Source organism: Propithecus coquereli, unplaced genomic scaffold (assembly GCF_000956105.1).
Source record: "Propithecus coquereli isolate 6110/MARCELLA unplaced genomic scaffold, Pcoq_1.0 Scaffold256, whole genome shotgun sequence".
NCBI lineage: Eukaryota > Metazoa > Chordata > Mammalia > Primates > Indriidae > Propithecus > Propithecus coquereli.
Genome location: NW_012148130.1, coordinates 724,856 through 751,790, shown reverse-complemented (window position 1 = coordinate 751,790; position 26,935 = coordinate 724,856). Strand labels below are relative to the sequence as shown.

The 26,935-nt window shown below is 42.2% G+C and overlaps 1 protein-coding gene across 1 annotated transcript in view; it reads left to right on the top strand.

The window, feature by feature from the left end:
- Nucleotides 1–26,935, top strand: part of TDRD9 (tudor domain containing 9) — a 129,602-nt gene that overhangs the window by 84,905 nt on the left and 17,762 nt on the right. Inside the window, exons 13-29 of the mRNA XM_012647054.1 lie at nucleotides 2,012–2,109; nucleotides 2,701–2,832; nucleotides 3,588–3,753; nucleotides 3,842–3,905; nucleotides 3,980–4,043; nucleotides 4,339–4,383; nucleotides 5,361–5,414; nucleotides 9,243–9,359; nucleotides 10,449–10,556; nucleotides 12,589–12,689; nucleotides 15,746–15,919; nucleotides 17,440–17,551; nucleotides 18,476–18,688; nucleotides 18,966–19,055; nucleotides 19,490–19,750; nucleotides 22,961–23,116; nucleotides 24,180–24,250. Coding sequence (XP_012502508.1) covers nucleotides 2,012–2,109; nucleotides 2,701–2,832; nucleotides 3,588–3,753; nucleotides 3,842–3,905; nucleotides 3,980–4,043; nucleotides 4,339–4,383; nucleotides 5,361–5,414; nucleotides 9,243–9,359; nucleotides 10,449–10,556; nucleotides 12,589–12,689; nucleotides 15,746–15,919; nucleotides 17,440–17,551; nucleotides 18,476–18,688; nucleotides 18,966–19,055; nucleotides 19,490–19,750; nucleotides 22,961–23,116; nucleotides 24,180–24,250 — 2,026 coding nt within the window. The remainder of the gene's footprint in view (nucleotides 1–2,011; nucleotides 2,110–2,700; nucleotides 2,833–3,587; nucleotides 3,754–3,841; nucleotides 3,906–3,979; nucleotides 4,044–4,338; nucleotides 4,384–5,360; nucleotides 5,415–9,242; nucleotides 9,360–10,448; nucleotides 10,557–12,588; nucleotides 12,690–15,745; nucleotides 15,920–17,439; nucleotides 17,552–18,475; nucleotides 18,689–18,965; nucleotides 19,056–19,489; nucleotides 19,751–22,960; nucleotides 23,117–24,179; nucleotides 24,251–26,935) is intronic.

Genomic DNA, 26,935 nt, shown 5'->3' with positions numbered 1-26,935 from the left:
GTAGTCAGTTGGGGCAAGGTCTGGTGAATATAGTGGATGATGGAGAGTTTCTAAGTCCAGCCTCTGTAGTTTGAACAGCGTTGTTTGTGTGACATGTGGTCTTGCAAGAGGATTGTCCTATCTCTGTGGACCAATCATGGCTGCTTAATTGCAAGCATCCTCATTCTTTTGTCCAGTTGGTTGCAGTAGACATAGCTGTAATCAAATGGCCAGGGATCATGAAGCTGTAGTGGATAATACCAGCGCTGGACCACCTAACAGATACCAGTAGTTTTTTTTTTTTTTGATGAATATTCAGTTTTGGACTGTGTTTTGGCACTTCATCATCATCCAGCCATTGTGCCAAACGCTTGCAATTGTGAAAAAGAATCCATTTTTCATCACACGTAACAATACAGTATAGAAATGGTTTGCCTTTATGTTGTGACAGCAAGCTTTGAGAAGATTTCTCTTCTGATGCTGGTTTGATTCATGTGGAGCCCATCTATCCAGCTTCTTTACCTTGCCAGTTTGTTTCAAATAGTCCAGTATTGTTGGAATAGTAATGTCAAACCTTGCTGCTAATTTGCATGTAGGTTGAGATGGATTCACTTCCACTACAGCTTTTAACTCATCATTATCCACCTGGGTCTCAGGTCACCCACATGGCTCATTTTCAAGATTAAAATCACCAGAATGGAACTTCTCAAACTATCGACATACTGTGTGTGTTCATTAGCCACATCCTTCCCAAATATTTCATTGCTATTTTGAGCTGTCTGCACTGCATTGGTTCCATGATGGAATTCAGAAAATAACAGTAATTTTTGACTTATCCATGGTTTCACAAAAATTACTCTAAAAAAATTTTGAAAGGTAATCACAAGCCAGAATGTGCATTCGAAAGAATGAGGATATACCTTCACAATTAAAAAACAAAAAACAAGTGTCAAAAGTGAAATGTCAGAGATATAACTGTCAAACTTAGTACTTAAGGAAATCAGACATTCCATACTTAACAACCTAATAGTATCTAGAAATGTGATTGCTTTTTGTGTGTTGATTTTGTATCCTGCGTGGTTGCTGAATTCACCAATTAGTTGTGGGAGGGCTTTTTTTGTTTGTTTTTGTGATTTCTTTGGGATTTTCTTAGACCATCCTGTCATTTGCAAATGAGGTGTGTGGAGGTGGCAGTGGGGGAGGAGGAAGTCCAGGCCCCCAGCAGTCTCCTGGCAGTGAGGGGGCTGCCAGGAGAAGGCAGGTGGGGGGCAGGGGCAGAGGTCCAGACTCCCCCCTCAGTCTTTCCTGACCCTGGAGGCAGGGAAGGAAAGCTCCCTGGGTGGCTCCTTTTCTTTTAAATCTGGGTATTTGTTAATATTAAGGATACCTCCCGTACTCCCTCCACTCTCTCTCCTTAGTTGACTTCATTATGTGTTAGGATGGAGGAGTTGCTACTCCACACGTGACAGACTCACAAGAGCAAACAGTGTACGTCACGGGCTCCACAGGACCAGCCTTTGCATCCTCATCCCTCAGTGGTTTAATGGAAAGCACCTGGGGCTGGAGAGCGCTTTGCAGCAGTGCTGGGACCGCAGGGGTGGAAAGTAGGGAAGCCCCAGCCGCCTGACGCCTCCTGGATCTCCTAGCAGGGCCTGTCGCCACCCCGTGACCTTCTAGTATGGACTGTGCATTTGCAGAAAATGCGTGTTACTTGAAATGTTTGGTTTCTGCAGCATGTGGGCGAAGGTGGCTTTCTTTAGAAGCATTCGTTGGATTGGATAATAGTGGTCACTGAGAAGTCTGCACTTGATCTTACTCCAGCTTATTCTAACTTTTTACCATAGCTGTTCTTATTTAGAATAAGAATAACTTAAGAATTCACTAGCTTATTCTAAAGTTTTACCTGACCTGGTCTGGTAGAAGATAATTAAGGTTTTTCTTAATTAATATTTAATGGCTGTTCTTAAACATATCTTCATGCTGATGTTAAAGTAATTAATGCCCAGCGGTGTTTGCACATCTCTCCCTGAAGGCCGTGCTGGACGATTGTCTAGAGGATACTGTTACAGACTGATCCACAAGGATTTCTGGGACAACTCCATCCCTGATCGTGTTGTTCCGGAGATGTTGGTAATTCGCTTTGGTCATTGTCGAAGTTAATTTTTTATATAAAGTTTTACTGACCCGTGTAAGTAACATACTTTTGAGTGTTGTACAATTTTGATTCCAGAAAGTCATTGCTGACCATACTCTTCAGTCACAGGACCGCGTACCCGTGAGCAAGCCTCAGGCTGCTGACTGGGGGCCTCACTCGCGTTCTACATTCTTGACAACAGGAATGCTGCCTGGCATCCGTCCTGTGATAGGAGTGTCCTTAAACGCTGCTGTTTTCTGTTTCCTTTTATAATTAATAATTATGGAATCTACTTTTTTTCTTTCTCTCTCTCTCTCTTCTCTCCTCCTTTCTCTTCTTTCTCCCACTTTCTTGCCCTCTTTTCCTTCCTTTCCTTTTTTCCTCCTCTTTCTCTCCCCATCATCGTCTCTTTCTCCTTCTCCTCCTCTTTTCTTCTCTCTCCTGTCTCCTGTCTCTTCTCCTCTCTTTCTTGATCCTGTTTTTCTTCTCTTTTTTCTCTCCTCCTCCTCTCTCTCTGTCAAGCAGTAGTCATGTGAATAGACTAATTGACTTAGTTATTATTTCTAAGTTTGTTTTGTTTTTTTCAGCGCTGTCCATTGGGAAGCACGATCTTGAAAGTGAAATTACTAGACATGGGAGAACCACGAGCTTTGCTGGCAACTGCCCTTTCTCCTCCTCGTCTGAGTGACATCGAGCGCACGATCCTTCTGCTCAAGGAGGTAGGACTGCCGAGGTTTGTTAGTGCTGGAAAAACCTAAGTTTCATAATGTGGCCGTTTGTCAGGTATTTCGACTGTTGTAAGTGATCAGCATGTGCTTGGAAAATGCCTGCGTGCTGAGTGGTGGTTGATTGCAGGTTCTGTGCGTGCTGTTAGAGCGGGTTTGTCAGTCGTCTTGGTGGAACTCACCACCTCTGCTCTCTCCTCTCCTCCCACCCACCAAGCCATGGCCTTGGTGCACTTAGATGTATCTTGGTCTACATGTAAATAGTATTTTCTGTGGACAGAAGCTGTGGACATTCTGCTTCTGACCCTTGAAGTTGAGGATGCCTCTGGCGTTTTACCTGGGAATATATGATACCTGCTTGGGTTTCTATGAAATACACTGTGTCAAGTTAAGGAATTTTTTTTTTTCTATACATAGCTTAGTAAGTTTTTGTTGTGAGTGGCCACCATGATATGGTTGTTGGGATTCTTCATTTAATACTGTGCATGCCATATTTCTTAAATTGTGAGTTAAGTAGACTTTTGTGGAAGTATCCTTTTTAAAAAATAGTGAAATGTGTTTTAAGTTTCAAGAGCAAATTAAAAACAATTTTTTTTGGTAGCATCACCCTTTCCTAAGTTGACTTTAGATGTCTTTTAGAGCCTTATTCACCAAAATTTGGTCTTTATTTCTTGTTTTGGACTCTCTGCCTTAAGGAAAAAGTGTAAATGAGTCACTGCTTGCTAATGGCACTCATGTATTTTATAAAGGTTGGCGCACTTGCGGTCAGCGGGCAGAGAGAAGAGGAGAACCCCCACGACGGTGAATTGACCTTCTTAGGAAGAGTTTTGGCCCAGCTTCCTGTTAACCAGCACCTTGGTAAACTCATAGTCCTTGGACATGTATTTGGATGTCTAGATGAATGTCTTATTATAGGTAAGTGTGGGAACGAATAATTGCTAATAAAGGTTTATGCAGTGCCACTCTAACAATCTTACATTCTCTATGGTTTTTCTGTTGTTAGCGGCAGCTCTTTCTTTGAAGAATTTTTTTGCGATGCCTTTTCGGCAGCATCTTGATGGATACAGGTATTTAACATTCATATTTGAAGTGCCACTTTGTTTCAATGGCATTGGATGACACTTTTTGTTATCTGTTTTAGGAGCAAAGTGAGTTTCTCTGGCAATAATAAGAGTGACTGTATTGCACTGGTTGAGGCATTTAAAGTAAGTTTTCTGTTGTGTCACCTACGAAAGCAGCTACCACAGGTTGTTAGCGTAACACATTTTCATACCATAGGCCGTGAAGTAGAAAGAAACACTTTCTCTTGTGAAAGTGTTGTTAGGGTTGCTGGTGTCCAACATTAAATAAACAGACTGCTGGAGGTAGTGGATTGTGGTGGGAGTCCAGTTTTATGAAGTTGATTGAAAGAATTAAATTTGTAAATTTTCTGTGGTCACAATGTGTTGGAAGTGGATTTGGCTAATACATTATTTTGAAACTCTGGATCCTTTATTCCAGACGTGGCAGGCTTGCAGGCAGAGAGGAGAGCTGCGGCATCCAAAGGTTGGTCGCCAATTCCTGGTTTCCTTGTAGATGGCTGTGAGTGATAGAGGACTGTCTTGGCTTGATTTCTGCATGAACATGACAGTCCCAGCGCCAGAGGCTGTCCGTAGGGTGGCAGGCCGTGATCTCAGTGGCCTGGTCCTTTGGCGTCTGTCACCCCTGGGCAGGGAGGGGGCAGCTCCAGGCTTGGGGGGCTGGCGGTGCTTGCTTCACATCTTCGTGTTGTGTTGATCTTTCTGAGGTGTTGGTAGCCTCTCTGGCTGTGTGTGTTGCATACCTGGGGCCCGCGGTTCCCAAACCCTGGCCACAAAGCTCTGCTGCGCCACCCCGTCCCCACGCTCCCAAGGTCTGTGGAAAAATTGTCTTCCATGAAACCAGTCCCTGGTGCCAAAAAGGTTGGGGATGGCTGCCCGTGGGTATTGGGCGGGGTATGTTGGTTCAAAATTAAGAGCCTTGTAAACTTTGCTTTTACTGTTTTCAGCTAATTTTTACATAATGGGCTTCAAAGAAACTTGCCCTGTTAGCCTCCATTTTATTCTCCTTTTGGTCAGTTTCTGTTCTCCTCAACAACTAGATTCAAATGACTGTAGGTCTGTGTGTTTAGATTTGCCGTGCCTAGATATGTCTCTACCAGTAAGTATACGAGTTACCCTTTAAAGCTGCCTTTTAGACGCAGCTGTATTATTTTTCTTGTTGGTATGCAGTCTGTTCCCAAGATAATCAAGGTGTGTGTAATTTTTGAGACAGATGAACTCATAAGAAGGGTTCCTGTGTAACGTTTGTGGTTGAGGTCTTCCGTTTATGCCGTCAGTGCAAAACTGGATGCTCCTGGACAAGGACAGCTTGAGTGCACTGTTTAACAGCTCAGTGTCTTAAATTCATCATTACGTTTTTAGATGAAACATGCATTACAGTAGCCAAATTAAACTCCAGTTTATTACCTTAATATTGAATATTACGCTTTTATGTATTTAAAGGATGAACTTGACTGGGGACGGTTAAATTACATTCAAATCAAGAGAATTAGAGAGGTGAGTTAAATTTTTTGACTAAACGAATGCAAATAAAGTTGAATTATCAAATGTTTATTAAGTACGAACAATAGAGGGCAGTAATGAATATTCCAAGAAGTACATTTCCTGCCTGCTTCCAGTTTTAGTAGGAGTGCCTGTGGTGTTTTCATCTTTAAATATGGTAACTACTTGAGTTTCTAATAAATATTCTTTTTCAAGTTAAGGAATTTTTCCCCCTGTATAGTTTGATGAGGAATGGATGTGTAATCTCATTAGATGTCTTTTCAGTATATATCGAGATAAATATAGGGTCTTTTTATTTTTAACCTATTAATATAGTCATTCAACACAAATATATTGTATAGCTATATAAAATATTTTTTCTTTATATCCTTATTCTATAAGTTTTTATCTGTTTAAAAACTTTTAAATTTATTTTTTACTTTTTAAACTTTTGTTAAAAAACTAAGACACAAACACATACACTAGCTAGAGCTACACAGGGTCAAGGTCATCAAAATCACTGTCTTCTGCCTCCATGTCTTGTCCTGCTTGGGAGGTGCTCAGGGGCAGTAACAGGGATGCCCCTCAAGGACCTGCTGAGGCTGTTTCACAGTTACCTTTTTTTTTTGAGACAGGATCTCACTCTGTTGCCTGGGGTAGAGTGCAGTGGTGTCATCACAGCTCTCTACAGCCTCAAATGCCTGGGCTCATGCGATCCTCCTGTCTCAGCCTCCCGAGTAGCTAAGAATACGGGTGCGTACCACCATGCCCAGCTAATTTTTGTATTTTTTGTAGAGACAGGATCTTGCTGTGTTGCTCAGGCTGGTGTCAAACTCCTGGCCTCAAGTGATCCTCCCGTCAGCCTCCCAAAGTGCTGGGATTACAGACATGTGCCACTGCTCCCAGCTGCATTTTTTTTTTTAAATAAATAGAAGGAATACAGTCTAAAGTAATGGTAAAAAGTATAGTATAGTAAACATATAAACCAGTAACACAGTTGTTTATTATCATCAAGTACAGTCATCCCTCAGTATACTTGGGGGATTGGTTCCAAGACCCCCAAATATACCAAAATGCACGCATGTTCAAGGCCCACATTTGGCCCTGTGGAACCCATGTCTGCAAAAATTAGGCCTTCCATATACTTGGGTTTCACATCCCACGAATGCTGTATTTTTGATCTGAGTTTGGTTAGCAAAATTCCATGTGTAAGTGGACCTGTGAAGTTCAAAGGGTCCACTGTATTACGTACTGTGCGTATTGCATGTGCTGGAATTTTATCTGACTGGCAGCACAGTAGCTTGTTGACACCAGCATCACCACAGACATGTGAGAAACGTGTGCTGTGACTGCTACAACCTAGGCAATGGGAATTTTTTAGCTCCTATAATCTCATGGGACCACTGGTCTTAGGGTCTGTCATTGACTGAGATGTGTGGTGCATGACTGTATAAATGACTACAGTGTGGGTTTCCTACATTTGATTCAAGCTGTGTGTCTTGGAATAAACTGCTTGATTATAATATTTTCTCTCAAAACATTGCTGGGTTCTGATTACCAATATTTTCTCTAGAATTTTTGCCTCTGTATTCATAGGTGAGATTGGCCTGCAGGAGTGTGTGTGTGTGTGTGTGTGTGTGTGTGTGTACGCGTGCGCGCACGTGCCGCACACCCTCATACATGCACAGTACTATCAGATTTCGGTATCAGCTTTAGGCCACCCTTGTAGGGTGAGCCCCTTTCTATGCCCAGGAATATTTTTAATTAGCAGTTTAATAACTGGAAATATGTTTCCATCCATAAAAGTATTTGGGACCAGTGACTTTTGAGGGGTGGATTTTTTTAAAACACTCTTTTCAATTTCCCTGATAGTTATTGATCCATTCTGGTTTCTAACTCTTCTGGCTTCATTCTTGTTGAGTTATATTTCTCATTCAGGTATCCAATTTATCTATATCTTTAAGTTTTTGGTGTATAGTTCTAAGTATTTCTTATTTAATTCAGATCTATGTCAAGTGGTAACATCTTTCTCCTTCCGAATATCAGATATTTGTGTACTCTCATTGTTTCTTGATTATATTTATGTGTTCAGGAGTCCCCAAGACCACCTTCAGGTTCAGTGATTTGCTAGAAGGACTTACAGAACTCAGAAAAGCTGTTACACTCAGCAAGGTGAAAGGCGCTTAGGGAGAAGCCGGGAGAGACTGGGTGCGGGTTCTCAGTGTCCTCTCCCGTCAGAGTCTTAAGGACAGCGATTAATTCTCCCAGCAGTGGTGTGTGACGACAAGCGTGAAGTATTGCCAACCAGGGAAGCTCACCCGTGGCTTGGTGCCCGGGGTTTTTGTTGGGGACCCTGGAGGCCTGGAGTGCCTGTGTGGCCGACCTTAGTTATTCAGTCTTGAGCCCCTGCAGGGGTTGAACTGATCTCTCTTAAATCGCATTCTAGCATAAACTGTCTGGTGTGGCACAAGGCCCCAGGTAGGCAAAGATACGCTTACCGGGCAGGGTAATTTGCAAAGGCTTAGCAGTTACCTTTCAGGAGCTGGGCCAGGGCCAAACCTGTCTTTGGAATGTGCTAGATCTGGACATCCTAGACCTGTTGAATTAATACTTCACTGTGCAGTTTGCAAGATGTTCAGTCTGTTTTACTATAGTCTCAGACAACATACTTTTGATTTTGTCAGTTTTACTGTGCAGGTTTTTGGGGAGGGGAGGGGGACAGAGGATTGTAATTGATTGCTTTTTCTTTTAATTTAGTTCTCTTGTGTCTCTTGGTTTACTTTTTCAGTCTTCCTGAAATGAATACTTAATTCATTCACATTTTCAGTCTTTCTAATTAAAGGCATTTAAAGCTATGAATTCTATTGTGAGCAGTTTTGTCGACATCCCATTGATTTTTGACAACTAGGGATCTTGTTCCTGTCTGTAATTCTTTTAATGGTGGTTTCCTCTTTGACTCAGGATTTTTTAAAAGAGTTTTTGATAGTTTCTAGGTAGAAAGAAATGTTTTTAAATCTTTTTGTTTTTAATTTCTGATTTTATTGCGTTTTAGAGGAAGTGGCATAACTTTAGCTTGATTTTTAATTAGGTCAGTTACGTGAGGTCCCGGTCTCTTGGAAGATTCCGTGATGTAGGTGCGCACAGGCGAGCATCTGAGTGTGCTCCCTTCCTTCCCAGTCCCGGGGGGTTCTCCCCTCCTCGGAGATGATGGCTGTTAAGTTCTGTCCTTTCAATTCTTTCTAGTGGTTTTCCCCCCACTTATGTTCACACTTGTGATTGCATGTTTTTTACTTTTTGCAATTTATTGAGATAATTTTGTGATAATTTAATTTGTGATCAACTCATAGGTATTCAGAGTTATGTATTTTGATGTGTGTACATTTAAAGTGTGGCAGTTTGTATGAAACAGTCTTTATCTCAACTGGATGTTGATTCTTTTCCATTTAGAAGGACCGTTTGTTTGGCCATTGGTCACTTACCCTGTTTTTGATCACGGAAGCAGTGCCTGTTCCTGGCAGAGGGCTAGGAAGTGGTCATCTGCTGTTCTGCCCCCCAGGACACTGCAGCTATGCATTGGCACTGTGTCCAGTAGGGGGGTGTGTTTGTAAATTGGCATCATGAAACATATGCCAACCAGTTTCGTGTTCTGGTATTTTCTGTTAGTATTGTATTGATTGTCTCTTCCATTCTTTATTAATTAATCTTTAATAAGATGGCTCTGATAGCAGTGTTTCATCCCATAGACGTGTTCATACTTATCCCATTGTGCACTTATTTGCTAGAGTTTTCACTATTCTGATAACACATGTGGTTTGAGATACCAGATTTCGATGTTTTTTTCAGGTGGCTGAATTGTATGAAGAACTGAAGAATAGAATCTCACAGTTCAACATGTATGTGGATTCGCGGCGACCTGTCATGGACCCAGAGTATATATACAAGCAGCGATTCATCCTGCAGGTGTGCTGGAGTTGCCTGGCTTCTCTTTACTGATTCTTTCTGCTTCCCAGGGCTCGTGGTTGAGGAAGTGCTGACTCCTGCTTTCTGATACCGACCTGCTTTGAAGATTTTAGATCCATAGTGCTCACGCCGTATTTGGGAACCAAGAAAAATTCTTATCTTTGTTCTCTGTGTCATTAAGTTGATGATCTACCTAGAGAGTGTTTATTTATTTATTAAGCACTTAGAGGGTGTTTATTATTTATTTATTTAATGGATTCAGACCCATTTCTGATTTCCAGGGGAGTGTTGTGTGTAGAGCACCAGCTGTGATCATTGCTTAGATCCTGTTGTTTTGCCTTTTAAGAAAGTGAAAATGCTCTTAATATTGTTCAGTTTATGTCGCTGAATATATTATTTTAACTTAGGCTGTGGATTCTGATCATTAGCAGTTGGATGGAGGCTTAGGAGTTTTGAGGAAGAAAATGTGTCCTGGTAGGTGGAGGATGCTTCTGCTTTGGATTTTGGACGAGGGCCGGCTGATGCGTGCAGAACCGGGTGTGAATGTGGGTGCCTGTAAACGGGGTGTGCTGGGAATGCGAGAAGTTTTCTGGATGTAAAATTGCCTTAAGGCTGGGCGAGGGTCTTCTGTGGGTGTATGTTTCAAACAGGGTATATTTTTATTGAAGAAGGGACTCTGTAGAGTGCTTTTCAAAGGTGAATGTTGGGTGCCAGCCTGCTGCCCTGGGTCTAAGTTACCCAGTTGGAGTTTTATCTGAACATCTGTTAGAGTACTGGACCTGCGGACGTGTGCCAGGGAGAAGGTGGAGAGAGTTGCCCAACCCCTGGGGCTTTGTTTGTGTCATCGTTGAACTCACTGCTGTTTCCTAAACCTCATTCTGAGGCTATTTTGAAGAAAGACTGTGTATAAAGCGTTTCTGTTATAGTGAAATAACCAGAAATGTGACTCTCTGCTTAGTCAGTGAAAGGTCTAGATGCCCGTCTTTTACATTTATAGATGTTATATCATGCTGGGATGAGGTTGGGATGTTGGTGAGAATAACTGATAAAATAATGCCGTTACTTCATGAAAATGAGTTTCTTTTCCAGGTTGTGTTGGCAGGTGCTTTTTATCCAAATTACTTCACTTTTGGACAACCTGATGAGGAGATGACCGTGCGGGAGCTGGCTGGCAAAGACCCAAAGACAACTGTCGTGGTAGGTGCCAAAGGTGAACAGCCCTCCCTGGGGTGGGGGCTGAGCCCTGGGTTTCCACGTGGAGCTTCATTTTAGCGTGGCCAGTGCAGAATAGTCTGTTTCTCTGTCTCTATTTCTGCGAGTGCCGGTGGATCTTGCCCTGGAATGAAAGTTGGGCTTGTTTGGCCTTTTCAGATGCACCTGCTTGTCCCTCAGTCTTTTGCCTCATTTTTACAGACCTGGCCTTAGGGGAAAGCCTTAAGGATTTATGTGTTCATGGCTAATGCTGATTTGATCATGTGCTATTTTGAAGGATTTAAGGCACTCGTCCATAAGTTTAAAAACATTCTGTTACTTAACAGCTTCATTTTACACAAAATAAAATGTTGTCGTCAGCAGCTTAGGTCAAGCCAGTGATTTCCCCAACCTGGGTGCCCAGCAGAACCGCCAAGAGACTGTTTATTTAATTTACTGATTTATACATTCAGACTTGAGGGCCCCACAAGATGTGAGCTAGGAGGTGTGGCCTGGAAATCAGCATTTAAATGCTTTGGCCGAATGTCATGGCCAGCCTCAGGCGCTGACCACTGGAGCATCTGCAGGCCGTGTGATTGGCAGCAGTGAGATTCACAGCTGGAGTACAGCCTTCGGGAGTTGAACCGAAGTGTTCCTGGACTGTCTGGTTGTGGTACTTGCCTGTATCCACTAAAGGGTATGAAAAGCACTAGAAGTTAGTGCCTGGTGCATCACAGTGCTTGGACGTCGCCAGCTTTTACTCCGGTTGTTCCACCACCGCTGCTGTCACTGAAGAAATGAGTTCACAAGGAGGGGTCACAGGTGACCGGAGCGTTCCAGTCTGAGCTCTCTGACGAGCTTTGAGAGGGGCTGGTGCTCCCGCTGGAGACCTGAGTGGCAGCTGAGATGTAGTTTATGCTTGTGGACGGGATTTGATTTAAAAGGCTGTCTTTGGCTTCGTACAGCTGCTGCAGGTCGCTGGCCTGGGACCAGTGTTCTTCTTGGCCCTTAGGGTGGACTAAGCTCCTTGGTTGGCGACCTCTCTCATCCCTTGGTCCCTTCGTGGTGTTCTTCCTTTGGCCGTGCATGGGGGAAGGGTCCTGTGGGGATCTTCCTCAGACGTGGAGCTGTATTCACCGCGGTGACAGGCAGTCCAGTCACCATGCACACCGGGGCCAGAAGTTACCTACCCTGGGCATCATAGAAGCTACATGATAGCTAGCTTTGTTTATCACTTATTTGAGAGGCTGTGTGTTAAGCACTTCTTATTCTTCTCTGAGCCTCACGCTAACCCTTTGAATTGGGAATTTATCATTGTCATCCTTATTTCATGATGTGGCAGTTGAGTCTTAAGGCACTTCCGTAACCTGGCTAAGGAGACATACAGCTTCAGGGAGTGACAAGATTTGAGCTTGGACCTGAGTCCCAGCCATGCCTGCACTCACCTCCTGTCCTGCGCCCTGAGACAGACAGGCCTGCTCACTGGGCAGGGGCCCCTCGCAGAGCCGCAGCTGGCACAGAGGTCGCCCTGGATCAGGAGGAAGCAGGAGATGCTGGGAGAGCGTGGACGCAGCCCAGCATGCTGCAGGGCGAGAGCTCCCTCTGGCTCTGGTGGTGAGGAGACGCTCCCTCCTCCGCTCAGCTGCACATCGTCCTTTAGAGTTTACGTTCTCATTGTGCTTTACGTGGAAATACTATGTTTTTAAAAGACGTGTTTAGTCAGCTTGATTATTATAAGATAAAATAAAACAGAATAAACAGAAATCTTAATTTTACTGTATTAGACTACTAGACAGTTTACTACTAGAGTAAGAATTAGCCTTTATTTAACATTTATTATTAAAACTTAGTTATAATTTAAAAGTCATTAAGCCATTAAAGACACTGATCTATAGAGTCTGTATGTTATGGTTAAAGATTGTAAACTACGTTTTTGCAAACTACAATAATGTGCAGCCGCTTTGAGCTTATGAATGTCATAACTGCCTTGCTGGCTCCGTGTCTCCCACTCTGATTGATGCTGTGTTATGTTTGACAGCTGAAGCACATTCCTCCCTACGGGTTTCTCTACCACAAACAGCTACAGTCTCTCTTTAGACCGTGTGGGCAAGTCAGATCCATTGTATTTGATGGTGCAAAGTAAGTAGTATATTTTTGTAATCAGCTGCAATTATGAAAGAGGCAAAAAGTTTTAAATATTTACAGATGCCAGTTCTCAAAACTAGATGCATGTGTAAATGGGTCTTCACGTAGGGTGCTTCCGGAAGCTCTTAAAATGGAGCATTGGTTTATCTTATTGTTAGTAGCAATTTATCTTTTCTTTCAACTAAGTGATCTCCTAAAGGAACTGAGCTGTGTGGGCCATGGCCAGGGTGGTCAGTGTGGTGCTGGGGTGGATTCTGTGGGAGTGGTCTTTGCTTCAAGGCACCTGTCCCCAGGATTTTCTTTCTGAGTCACCAGTAATCGTTATGTTGTAGGCGAGGAGGATGCCCCCAAATAGTGTATCTGCATATAATTATTTAAAACATATATGTTCTAAATATGTTTAGAAGACAAACACTGTAAAAACTCAATTACATTTGGCCCTATTTTAATTTCAGGTAAGGAACAAATGGTATGTTTTGGAGTGTCACTGTAAATTTTTATTTTGAACAAGAAATGTTTATGCACAAAAAAGACTATTTATAGTTTTAAAATGGATTTTTAATTTTTAAAGGTAGAAATTGTTTCCTAGTGTTACAGAAATGTTTTATAAACTTTTATTTAACTTGGCAAAGCTTTGCCAATCTAGTAAATAAGAACATTTTCACTTTGTCTTTGATTAATGTCCAGTTAACTCAAGCTGAATGTATCAAATTCGTTTTCAGCTTGGATTAATTCTCTCTAATATTTTAAGTTCCATTTCTATGATTAATGTATTGATTTTCTTTGTAGGCCTGTAGATCCCTCGTGAGGCAGATTCATAACTCTAACAAGAAAAACTTTTCTAAACACTTACAACCACTCTTATAGATTTAATGAATTAAATTTATAGTGTCTGGAGTTTTCTTAAATATTCTGATATAAATTATAAGCAGTCATATTCTTAGTCATGTATAAAAATCACGTGTTTAAAACTGGAAACACAGCTAAACAATTCTTGAATATTGAAAGTCCTCTTACCCTTTTTGAGTTTCCGGTTGTGCATGGATGTTCCTTTGACTGACTGAGTGGTCGGAAGTCTGGGCGCTCACTAAGGTTGCAGCGTCTTTGTTCACTCATCTCTGCTACTGGACTAGATTTTGTATTTGTTTCATATTCTTCCTGTCTGGGACCTCTTTATAGGTACTTACTTGTATTTTATTGCATTCCTCATGTTTCCAGCTTTTTAGTCACATTACAAATGTCATGCCAATTTTTTTTGGAAGTAATAGTATTCTTTTAGGTTATATCAGTACCTGTACTTGGGATTCAAGTATTTAAAGGCAAAGAAAGATATAAAAGAGTAATTCAAAGAACAAGAACTATATTCTGTTTTGGATACAGCAGGGCCTACTTTATGCAGAACGTGTGTGAGGTGCAAAGGGCTTTTGGGCCCAGGGGCACAGGCGGGACCTGGGCACACTTTGTCCCGTAAGAACCTTTCAGCTCAGTGGCAGGGGTGGAGAGTAAAATTGGTTCAAAAGAGAGACCCAGAAGGTCAGAAGATGTTCTCTCTGAGGCCCAGTGTGGGCGCAGTAATGCCCACTCAGGACTCCTGGGGTGGACGTTGGGTGCTAGGCCTTGGCGGTGGAGGGGCAGGTGGAGCAGGGTCGGGTTGGTGCTGCAGCAAGAGGAGGGTGTGAGCTGGTCTGGACCTGGAAAGTGTGGGACCATGGGGGAACAGCGACAGTATCTGGGCGGGAGCTGCTTTGTGTCAGATGGAGCCTGTTTTGTGGGGGGCCAGTCTCTGTCTCTTGGATGGTCTTCTGTGGCAGACTGATGAGTGTGAACAGAAATGGATGGGTACTTGGAGGCTCCGAGTGTTCTGATCTGAACTGGGTTTCCTGGAACTTAATCAGGGGTAAGTGAAAGTAGATCAAGAAAAGAGACGAGGAGGCCAGGCCTGGAGTCTTTGCAGCAGCCAAAGCAGAGGCAGCGAGAGTGTGAACCAGCCTGGAAGTATTTGAAATGGAAAGGAGGCAGCAGGCAGGAAAGACGATCTCTTGGGTCTGGCTGATGACCGCATGTGGAGGACAAAGGAGAGAGGAGGCCAGGAGGGTCGGGTCTTCCAGCCTGGACGCTCAGGAGCACAGGGCTGCAAGGGGCATATGCTGAGGTCTGGAGTTGAAAAGAAATTACTTCTAAGGAGAGACTTAGGAGCCCTCTAAAGAAAGGGCCTAAGATGGAAGTGTGTGAGTCAGGCAGCGGGTGGAAGGCACGCGTGCCTGGTGGTAGTGAGGAGGAGCCATCTGCAAAGGAGGGCTGCAGGGGAGCGGCTCAGGACACACCCCGCCTGACGCTCTTGGGCTCAGCATCCTTCCATGTCACTCAAGAGGACACGTGTCCGCGAGAGAGCTCTTTTCCAAGTGGTTTTGTAATAGCTCAAGGGGTCACGAGTCTGTGCGGCTGTGGGTGACATCTTGACCAGGGGCATTAGGACACCTGCACACAGACAAGGTAAACTCGAGGGTCTCCCCGTGTGCAGACATCCTGCAGGCACCCTGCCCATGCCTGCTGCCCCCTCCTGCAGACAGAGCTGGAGTCAGACCCTGACATAGGCGGGGAGGGGGCAGTTATCAGCATTACTTAGTGTAATAGATTTAATGGGGGAGCACAAGGATCATTGAGCTGTGCATTTGTGTGGCTTTCTGTGTTTGTGTTTTATTTTATAATAGTAAAAAAGCAAACCTGTCATTCTGTTATAATTATGAAAATTAAGATTTCTTAACTGAAAATTTCTTGTGACTTTAGTGTTCTGAGTTATGCTGTATAATGGTTATATTTGGTTTTAGTTTAATACATGCCATTGTAACTTTTATTTCTCTTAGTGAATAATTTTCCCTTATATCAATAAATACTTGTTATTGAGTAATTATAGATTGAAGAGTTGCTGGCATTTTTGAGGAGAGATGTGACAGTGAGAATTTCTGTCTGATCTTAAGAGAAATGAATATGCAGTGCTTTTTTATCAGATGCCTGATAAGTTTATCTTTTAATTTACATTCGTGGCACAGAGCCTTTGTGGAGTTTTCGCGTAATCCAACGGAGAGATTTAAAACTCTTCCTGCAGTGTATATGGCAGTTAAGATGTCTCAGCTGAAAGTCTCACTGGAGCTCAGTGTGCACTCTGCAGAGGAGATTGAAGGGAAGGTGCAAGGAGGGAGTGTGTGCAAGCTCAGGAGCACGAGGTATTTGCGGAAGGGAGGGGTAGACTCTTTCCACCTGCTTTCATGTTTTCAAACATTATTTTAAAATGACTGTTGCTCTGACTTTGCTTTAGCTCACATTGAAAGTTTGTAGCCAGGTGGAGCTGCCTTTGAGTCCTGTTTTCATCATGTCCTCACTGTGTCCTTGAGCACATTACTTAACCTCTCTGAACCTCAGTTTTTTTCACCTGCTTAATAGATAGGATACCTGTTGTGCAAGGTTGTTGAAAGGATTGAGTGAAATCATTAATGTAACTTTTAGTGTAAATAGTAGGTATGAAATCTGATGTTAATTTCCTTTCTTCCTCCTTACAGTTACGCATTTCCTTTTGAGAATTCTCTTATTAAGCAAAATGGAGTGTTCTTTGTTTGCAGCAGAGCAGACAGTGGGATGGAATGGAGCTGCAGTTGGGAGCACCTGTCTGCGTGCCAGAGTGCACTGCCCTTCCTTGCCTGGTGGCGTTTCTCCCTCCACCCAGTGGGGTGGGGTAGGGCTGGGACCCTGCACGGGGCTGGTTGGCTCAGGAGTTAGTGGCACCTGCCATTGAGCTCATGGCTCTTTTTCTCCTGGACCATATTAAATCACCCTGTGGTATTTGTGGCAGATTGGTTTGCCTTTTTGGCCATATTTTCACAGTCACATGTGTAAGAAGTCTCATTCATCATTTCTTATTTGTCAACTTTTTAATGCCACGAGGAACTCGACAGGAATCTGAAGAACTGGTGAAAGAAGGGAAGTGGGTTCCATCTAGTTTCACCCAGTGTGCGATGTTTGGCTTCTGAGTGTTTGGGAGTGTGGTGGGTTCCATCCTCCACACAGAGAAGCCCTGTCCTGCTGTTAAACCAGACCTGATTTACAGTTGCACCTGAGGGCTGGGTACCTCTGCCTGAGCCACTCATCAATAAATGGGTCTGAAGATTGGGAAAGGAGTTGGATCAGGATCTCGCTTATAATTCTTGCCCTTCATTTTGGAATAAAAGTATTAGGAAAAGAACATTTATTTTTATCAAATTTGTCTTTTATATCTCAGGACTTTAGCATTTACTGTCTTATTGCTTTAAGAGATGAATTATATTTCTTGGGTTTATTAGACAATCGTGTGTGTGTTTTCTAACATAGCACTGAGCCAGTTAGACTTCTAAAAGTCAAAGCCACTCACTTCTGAAATCACAAGTTAGGAAACATTGCAGGTCCTAGATTTGGAATTTATACCCTTGAAAGTGAACGTGGATATTTTCTAAGAGTCTTGGCTTTTAGGATGTGTTCCTGGAGGGTAGTGTATAACTACTGGGGTGCGTACCCCTTCCAGGACAGTTCAGGAACCCACCAGAAATCCATGTTTGAAATGAAATCAAGTTTGTCATCTCTGGCTTTAGATATTTTATTAAAATGTTATCTACTTGTATAAATATGAGAATAGTTCAAGTGAAAACTTTACATTTGTAAACATATTGTCTTTGTAACACTTGATTTTTACTATCTTTTTAAAAAAATTGCAAAGGGTGAATGTGGACTTCCAGAAGCAGACAATAGAGCCCATACAAGTCTCATTTAACACGCCAGACAGGTCCTGGACCGCTACAGATCTGCTTCTAACGATTGATGTCACAGAGGTAAGAATGATGGCATTGAGCTTTTCCTTCTTAATCTAAAATTGTCATGTTATATATGCGAAATAAGTTCATACACACACAACCTGTGCATCTTAATAATCTAGTAATTGTGGGTGAGTTTGAGTTATTGTACTTGTTAAATTGAAATGTGGCTAACTAAAATGGAAAACGAAAAAAATATTCATTTTAGAATCAAAGTTAATTTTTGAAATGTCATATACATTTACACAATGCTAAAATAATTGGATTTAGTAAGATACATGTTAAAAATACTAATTAAAATAATGATATATGCATGTATAATTCAGTTTATATTGACAAAACTAGCATCAGTACCATTATTATTTGAGTATGGTTTTTACTTTAGAATAAAATTTCAATTAAAATACTTGTATGCTTTCTGGCAAATCTGTAGCTGCACATTGGGAAACTTCTTGTAGCGTCTGGATTCCAGACTCTAGGGGCCCGGCCCTCAAGGTCTTGGGGCAGCAGTGGGCAGAAGCTGCTCAGCAGTGCCCTTCTGGATGGAACGTCCTCTCTCCCATTCCTCCCACTCGGCACTGCTTGTCTGGTGGGCTGTGCCGCCCGCGCCACCCCGGAGGGCACCTGCAGGCCCTGTGGTGACGGCTTTCCTCTTGGGGCTCAGCACAGATGAAGTGATTCTTCTGTGCACTCTTGTATGCTAATGAGTCTTGTACCCCCAAGAAAATGATGTGTGACACACGTTTCCTCACTTGTGTTGACCAGGGAGCCCCTCCTCATTCCACAAGCACCTATTTAACAGCCTGTAGAGCCCTGTGTTCCAAGGAGTGCAGCGTGTGGAATGCTGTGCGGCGCGGCACGCCAGCCATGGTTCTAGTTGGCGGTCCTCCTGCAGAGTCCTTTCCCAGTTTCATCTCTGCTCCTCTTCCTCTGCCTTTTCAGGTGGTTGAAGTGGGACACTTTTGGGGATATAGGATTGATGAAAAAAATGCGAAGATTCTGAAAAATCTTACTGCTGAAATAAACCAGCTGAAATTGGTACCCTTGGCCACTCACCCACATCCAGACTTGGTCTGTCTGGCACCTTTTGCTGATTTTGACAAAGAAAGCTACTTTAGAGCTCAAATTCTTTATGTTTCTGGAAATTCTGCTGAGGTATGTTTTTCTGTAACAAATCATTCAAAGAGAAATGAGACAAACTTATAGCAGTTTACAGAACATCTTTTGTAATTATCGGTGGAAATTAAATTTAAAATAATCATAATTAGAAAAGTAGTCTAAATTATTTGCCTCATTAATATGTGGATTTAAGCTCAGGTCACTCTAAGAATTCCATACTTACAGGATTAGAGGGGACCACTGCATTGCTAGTGCTCAAGCAGGGTGTTGCTTTTAACTCTGTACTAAAGCGTATGCCTACGTTATTTTCCAGGTGTTCTTTGTAGATTATGGTAATAGGTCTCATGTGGATCTGGATCTTTTAATGGAGATTCCCTGTCAATTTCTTGAACTTCCCTTTCAGGTAAGATAGAGAACATTCCATGGAATGAATTTTGAACGCTAGATCTGATTCTGGAGGTCGTATTCCCTCCCTACCCCAGCTTCAAACTTAGCAAAAAAAAATTGTTTTAATTCAGTAGTGTTTTCTAATACTGTTTCTAAGATTTCTGGTTATGTTGAAACCAGACAGAATTTGGTTGAGCTGGAGACATATTCACATACACCTTTCTGTCAGTATGAAAACAATCTAAAAGTTACTCTAAACTCTTTTGCTGTTAAAAAATTAAAATCAAGTTTCTTTAACTAGGAAATCCTCACTACCCAAAAATTACTTTTTGTAACATTTTTATGTGAACACTGTTAAAGGTACATGAACAAGGCCACTTTCAGTGGCGTTTGGGATGAGTGTTTTGCTCATTTATAAAACTGTTTCAGCCATGCCCTTCTGTCCTGTAGGCTTTGGAATTTAAGATTTGCAAAATGAGACCATCAGCAAAATCTCTTGTCTGTGGTGAGCACTGGAGTGATTCGGCCAGCCAGCGGTTTGCCTCCCTAGTGAGCAGCTGCGCTCTCCTGGTGAAGGTCTTCTCTGTCGTGCACAGTGTCCTGCACGTGGACGTGTACCGGTACTCGAGAGTCCAGGACGCCATCAACATAAGAGATGTCCTCATCGAGGAGGGCTATGCCGAGCTCATGGAGGAGTCCTATGAGTCGAAAGTATGTGCTTTTGTTCTTGGTTTTGGGTGTGTGTGGGGGGGATGGGGGGCTTTTCTTCCTCTGTGAGCATATTGAGGGGTGAATAGACAGAGTTTCTCCGTCATTTGGTGTACCGTACTTGTGTGAAGACCTGTGGTGCCATTTTGAATGTCTTCTAGATTTCTCCGAGACTAAATTATGGTGGCTGGATAGTTACTGTTTTTGTTTGTTCATCTTTTTTTTTTCTTAGAGTGAAAATTAGATTTGATTCTCTATTTGGGGAGTTTTAAAAGTGAATTCTAAGATTTATCTCCCTAATGGAAGTAGTTAATGTTTCTTGCAGATATTTCAAGCATTTTAAAATTTATTTCAACTATTTCAGAATCAGTTTTAAAGTTATGTTTCTTGGTCTGAAGGTTTTAGAGAGGCAACTATTTTTTCCTTTTATTTTTAGTTGATACATAAGAATTGTACATATTTATGAGATACAGAGTGACATTTTGATATATGTATACAATTTGTAATGATCAGATCAGGGTAATTAGCAAATCCATCACCTCAAACATTTATCATTTTGTGTTGTAAACGTTCAAAATCCTCACTTCTAGCTTTTTGAAAATCTTCATTAAATTCTAGTTAACCATATTCACCCTTTCGTATGTAAGGCACTGTAACTTATTCCTCTTCTCCATTTCCGCATTCTTCCCAGCCTTTAATACTCACAGCTCTACTCTCTACTTACATAAATTCAAATATTTTTAGTTCCCACAGGAGTGAGAACGTGCAGTGTTTATCTTTCTGTGCCTGTCTTTTCCCCTTAACATGATGTCTTCCAGGCTCATCCGTGTTGCCAAGAATGGCAGAATTTCCTTTTTTATGGCTGAATAGAATTCCATTGTGTATATATCACATTTTCTTTATCCAGTCGTCTGTTGATGGACATTTAGGTTGATTTCATACCCCAGCTATTGTGAATAGTGCAGATATCCCTTTGACATTTTGATTTCCTTTCCTTTGGATAAATACCCAGTATTGGGATGGCTGGATCATACGGTAGTCCTATTTTTAGTTTTTATAGAAACCTTCACATTATTTGACATAAAGGCTGTACTGATATTCCCACCAACAGAGTATAAGAGTCTCCGTTCCTCAGCATCCTCACTAGCATTTATTTTTAGTCTTTTTGATAGTAGCCATTCTAACTGGGGTGAGATATTTTATTGTGGTTTTTTATTTCTTTTCCTAATTGTGATGGTACTTCATTGTGGTTTTGATTTGCATTTCCCTGATAATTAGTGATGTTGAGCATTTTTTCATATGTGGGCCATTTGTATATCTTCTTTTGAGAAATGTCTGTTCAGATCATTTGCTCACTTTTTAATTGGATTGTTTGCTTTTTTTTGCTGTTGGAGTTCCTTGTATGTTTTGGATATTAGTCTTTTTTTGGATTAATGGTTTGCAAGTATTTTCTTCCATCTTACAGGTTGTCTGTTCACTCTGTTGATTGTTTCCTTTGCTGTGAATATTTTTAGCTTAATATAGTCCCATTTGTCTATTTTTGTTGCCTATGCTTTTGAAGTCTTAGCCGTTAAAATTTTTGCCCAGACCAATCTCCTGAAGCATTTCCCCTATGTTTTCTTCCAGTAGTTTTATAGTTTAAGGTCTTACATTTAAATCTTTAATCCATTTCGAGTTAATTTTTGTTTATGGTGAGAGATAGGGGTCTAGTTTTATTCTTATACATGTGATTATCTACTTTTCCCAGTACCATTTATTGAAGAGACTGTCCTTTCCTCAATGTATGTTCTTGGTACCTTTGTTGAAAATTAGTTGACTATAAATATGTGGATTTATTTTTGTGTTCTCTATTCTGTTCCATCGGTGTATGTGTCTGTTTTTATGCCAATACCATTCTGTTTTGGTTACTATGGCTTTGTAGTAAATCTTGAAATCTGGTAGTATGTTGCTTCCCACTTTGTTCTTTTTGCATAGGATTGCTTTGGTTATTTGGGGTCTTTTGTGGTTCCATATGAATTTGAGGGATTTTTTTTCTATTTCTAGGAATAATGTCATTGGTGTTTTGATTGGAATTGCATTGAATTTGTAGATTACTTTGGGTAGTATGGTCATTTTAACAATATAAATTCTTCCAATCCATGAACAGGGGATATCTTTCATTTGTTTGTGTTCTCTTCAGTTTTTTTCATTAGTATTTTTTAGTTTTCCTTGTAGAGATCTTTCACATGCTTGGTTATTATTCCTAGGTTTTTTTAATGGCCATTTTAAATGGTATTGCTTTCTTAATTTCTTTCTTAGCTAGTTTCTTGTTGGTATATGGAAACAATACTGATTTTTGTGTGTTAATTCGTGTATCCAGTAACTTTACTGAATTCATTTATTCTAGGAGTTTTTTGGTGGAGTCTGGGATTTTCTATATATAAGATTATGTTGTCTGCAAAGAGTGACAGTTTGACTTCTTCTTTTCCAATTTGGACATCTTTTATTTCTCTGTCTTGCCTGATTGCTCTGGCAAGGACCAGTACTATGTTGAATAGGAGTGGTGAGAGTGTACGTCTTTGCCTTTTTCCAGTTCTGAGATGAAAGGCTTTCAGCTTTTCCCCATACAGTATGATGTTGGCTGTGGGTGTGTCATATATGGCATTTATTATGTTGAGGTATATTCCTTCTATGCCTGGGTGATTTCTTGTCTCAGCTATTGTGGGATATGAAATCTCACAGTAGTTTGTTGAAAGTTTCTATTATGCAGGTATGTTGAATTTTAGTAAATGCTTTTTCTGCATCTATTGAGATGATCAGTGGCCATTTGGGGGCTGGTATTGACGGTCTTTATTCATCTGTGTAATTTCTGCTAGGGATCAGGAGAGGGAAGACAAACTAGCAAAATGTTGGCCGGTACTCATTCAGTTTTGTAGTTCTTATGTGAAAACACTTCAGGGAATTATGTTAGTGTTCCTAGTGTAAGACCAAAATTTTGTGTATAAAAAAGTTTTTTTAGATGTTTCTTCTAAGTTCTCTGATGGCTAAATTTAGTAAAGGCTGTCATATTTGTTTTGTTTGAATTTTAAAATGAACTTGATAAAATTATCTCCCTATACCTTAATGACATAGAGACCAGAGTAAGATTATGCCTGTAAAATATTTTCATTAGGTTGGAATAAAGTGCTTTTAGTATATATTTTTAACAAAAAAAACTTTTCGTGTTTTGTTCAGCAAAGCCACGAAGTTCTCAAGGGTCTCTTTTCCAAATCAGTAGAAAACACAACAGGTGGGTCTGTGCCATCCTCCATGAAGGACGACGAGAAGTATCTAATACGGATTTTGTTAGAGAGCTTTTCTTCCAGTAAACTGGGTACTCCAAATTGTAAGGTGATGTGTAGTTGTTGTTTTAAAACATAATTTAAAAACTTGATATCATTCTACCTTTATATGCTAAACGTTGTAGCTGGTAGTCATGGTGGTTTTTTCTTTCCTGGTCTTTAAAGCTGTTACTTTTCTCACAGTGGATCCTTTATTAATAAGAAAAAAACCTGGGTTTTAATGTTCAGTGGGGTTTAGAGATAAGATAAGCTTTGACTAGTTTTTGTTTTTTTAACCTTTCTTTTCAAAGGCCACATGTGCTTGTTTATCAGATTGACAGAAACACGGCATGTGGGCTTTTGAGAACTGGTGCCAGCCTCGATTTCCCTGGCTGGCCATTGGAGTAGGTGCTGCCTGTTTGGACAAGACGGTTGGCTGGCATGTCCCTCCCTGTCAGGGATTCTGCTTCTGTTACCCCAGCCTTTTCCTGTGTGGTCTCAGGCCCACCTGTTCAACTGGGTTGGTTTACTAAAATTGAAAGAATAGTATTTTTACTAAACTATTTGGAAATATTTCCTTTTTTTTGCCGAAGACTTTAACACATTGACTGCCCCACTAGAAAAAAAAAGTTTTTCCTTGGAGCCACAGTGTTTTATTACAAAAATAGAATAAAAACTTTGAAAACAAAACAATCCTTTCTAATGTAATGAAAAATTTGTTATTTTTTATTGTTTCCTCTGCATAAGTTATATGCAACTTGATTTTTTATTTTCTGTGCGTGAGTTATATGCAACTTGAAAAATAGTTCACTGGGCTCCCAAGGTGAAGAGATGTGAGTTGCATATGCTTCACGAGGCCCTGGGCTCAAAACTATCGTGAGTTAAATACAACTTACAGGGCAATTAATGTGTTAAATGTATATATTGAGAAATGTTGTTGAAATCATTGAAGGGAATTAGTTTCATCTCAGAAAAATACCTTCTTTAAGGTACCTTTTTCTCACTGAATCTTGAAGGTGTTATGATCGAGACGAAGCCTTTTTAAAAATTATGAGCTGACTTTGGGATTTTTAAAATTCATGTTAAGTGATATCTTGCTTATTGGTAATACTTCCTGTATTTTGTGCATATAGGCAATACTCCATGGGCCTTTCAACCCTTGTGAACTGAAGTGTCATAGTTTGACCAGAATATCCAAGTTCAGGTATGATTAACTTAAGTTTCCCATGAATTTTTTTCTCTGCTCCTCTACTTATAGACCCCCATTGGAAACTAATCTTTCTTTATATCTAAACTGTTGGAATGGGTTATCTTTTCTAACTCCTTCTGATTTCTCACTTAGCCCCAGATGTAAGGCATTCTTTCTCTCTTACATGAAAGCCACTTGCCTTATTTCTGCACTGCTATAAAGGACTATCTGAGGCTGGGTAATTTATAAAGAAAAGAGATTTCTTTGGTTCTCAGTTCTGCAGATAGTACAAGAAGCCTGCCACCAGCATCTGGTTCTGGTGAGGGCTTCAGGGAGCTTCCACTCATGACAGAAGGTGAAAGGCGGACAGGTGTGTCACATGGTGAGAGAATGGAGCCAGAGAGAGAGGAGGGGTGCCAGGCTCTCTCTAACAGCCAGCTCTCGTGTCAGCTGACAAAGTGAGAACTCACTCACCTCAGGGAGGATCTGTCGCCATGACCCAAACACCTCCCACTCAGCCCTACCTCCAACACTGGGAATCAAATTTCAACATGAGATTTGAAGGGGACAAATATCCAAACCATATCATTCTGCCCCTGGCCCCCAAATCTCATGTTCCTATCACACTTCAAAATATGGTCACTCCTTCCCAATAGTCCCCAAAAATCAAAATTCATCTCAGCATCAAAAGTCCAAAGTCTCATCTGAGACTCAGGGCAAGTTCCTTACAGCTGTGAGCCTATAAAATCAAAAACAAGTTATTTACTTCCTAGATACAGTGGTGGTACAGGCATCGGGCAGACACTCCCATTCCAAAAGGAGAAATCCATAAAGAGCAAGGGGCAAAAGGTCCCACACAAGTCTGACACCCAGCAGGGCAGACATTAAATCCTAAAGCTCCAAAATGTTTTCCCTTGACCCCATGTCCTGCATCCTGGGTGTTGGTGGAGGGGTGGGCCCCCAGAGCCTCGGGCAGCCCTGCCCCTTGGGTCTGCTGGGCACACAGCCCACGTGTTTGCTCTCACGGGCTGGAACCTGGTGCCTGTGGCTTTCCAGGCTGGGGTTGCTGCTGCTGGTGGCTCTGCCATTCTGGGGTCTGCCGGGAGGCGGCTCCCTGCTTACAGCTCCACTAGGCAGTGCCCCAGTGGGGACTCGTTGTGGGGGCTCCCAGCCCCACATTTCACCTCAGCACTGCCCTAGTAGAGCCTCTCTGTGGGGGCCTGCAGTGGGCTTCTGCCTGGGCACCCAGGCTTCCCAATACATCCTCCAAAATCTGGGTGGAAACTGCCAGTCCTCCATTACTCTTGCATTCTGCGGGCCTGCAGATTTAGCACCACTTGGACACTGCCGAGGCTTGTGGCTTGCACCCTCTTTCGCAGCTGGAGCGGCTGGGGTGCAAGGAGTGGCATCCTGAGGTAGCACAGGGCAGTGGTGCCCCAGGCCTGGCCCCTGAAACCATTCAGTCCTCCTAGGCCTCTGGGCCTACAGTGGGAGGGGCAGCCTGGAAGACTCTGAAATGCTTCTGGGCCTTCTACCTGTTGTCTTGACCTGGCGCTCTTCTGTGCCTGCCCGTCTCGCTAGCAGGCGGCTGCTTTGCAGCATCCTCAGATTCCTCTCCTGAAAACGCTCCTTTCCTCTCCGCCACATGGCCAGGCTGCGAGTTTTCCAAATTTTTAGGCTCTGTTTCCCTTTTAACTATAAATTTCAACTTCACATCTTTCCTTTGCTCCAATGTCTGGTTGTAGGCTGTTAGAAGCAGCCACGTCACGTCTTGAACACTTTGCTGCTTAGAAATTTCTCCCACCACATGCCCTGGGTCATCACTTTTAATTTTAGGCCTTCCACAAAGCCCCAGGACGTGGACACATGCCGTCAAGTTCTTTGCTAAGGTGTGTCAAGTGAAGAATGAGGAAGTTCATAAATTGGGAAGAGAGAGCTTTATTTCTCGTAAAGGGTTGCAGCCTGCAGGTGGCCATCTTGCAGGCTGGGAAGCGGAGCCTCCAGTCAGAAGCTGAGGGCAGGCGCTTCCAGGGAACAGTAAAAGAGAATTTGTGCAGAGCAAGGTGGCTGGATATCCACATTTAATAAGCTATAGAAGCAGTCATGGATATTTATGAGAAGAGAAACGTGCACAGTCGAGCTTCATGCCCCTTCATGGGATCCATGTTCAGAAAACGGAGCCCTCCTCATGATTCAGGGGTACAGTTTCCAGTCCTTTGACATCAGAAGGTGAAGCCAAGGACACAAAAACCCTCTTTGCACATCATCTGTAGACAGGTCAGAACCACTCCATGGTCGGTGGCCTCTTACCATGAAGGGGTGCCGGTCAGTCCTTGTGCCAGAACCAGACAAGGGGAGGAGCAGCAGGGGTTGTTTGGAATCGGCCCTGGAGCAAGTCTTGCAAAGGCTGGTCCTGTCCGCCCTCGGGGAAGAAAGCCCCTGGCTGCTAGCGAGGGAGGGGCGCGATGAGGTGTGCCCTTGACCCCCTGTGCTGTCGTGGCTGGGAACTCAGTTTTAAGGTTTCTCTGGGGCCTTCCTGGCCAAGAAAGGGGTCCATTCAGTCAGTTGGGGGGCTTAGGATTTTATTTCTCAGGTGTGACAAGGGTGATCTTTGCTCCAGTTCCCAATAAAGTCCTCATTTCCATCGGAGACCTTATCAGACAGCTCTTTACTGTCCATGTTTCTGTCAGTGTTTTGGTC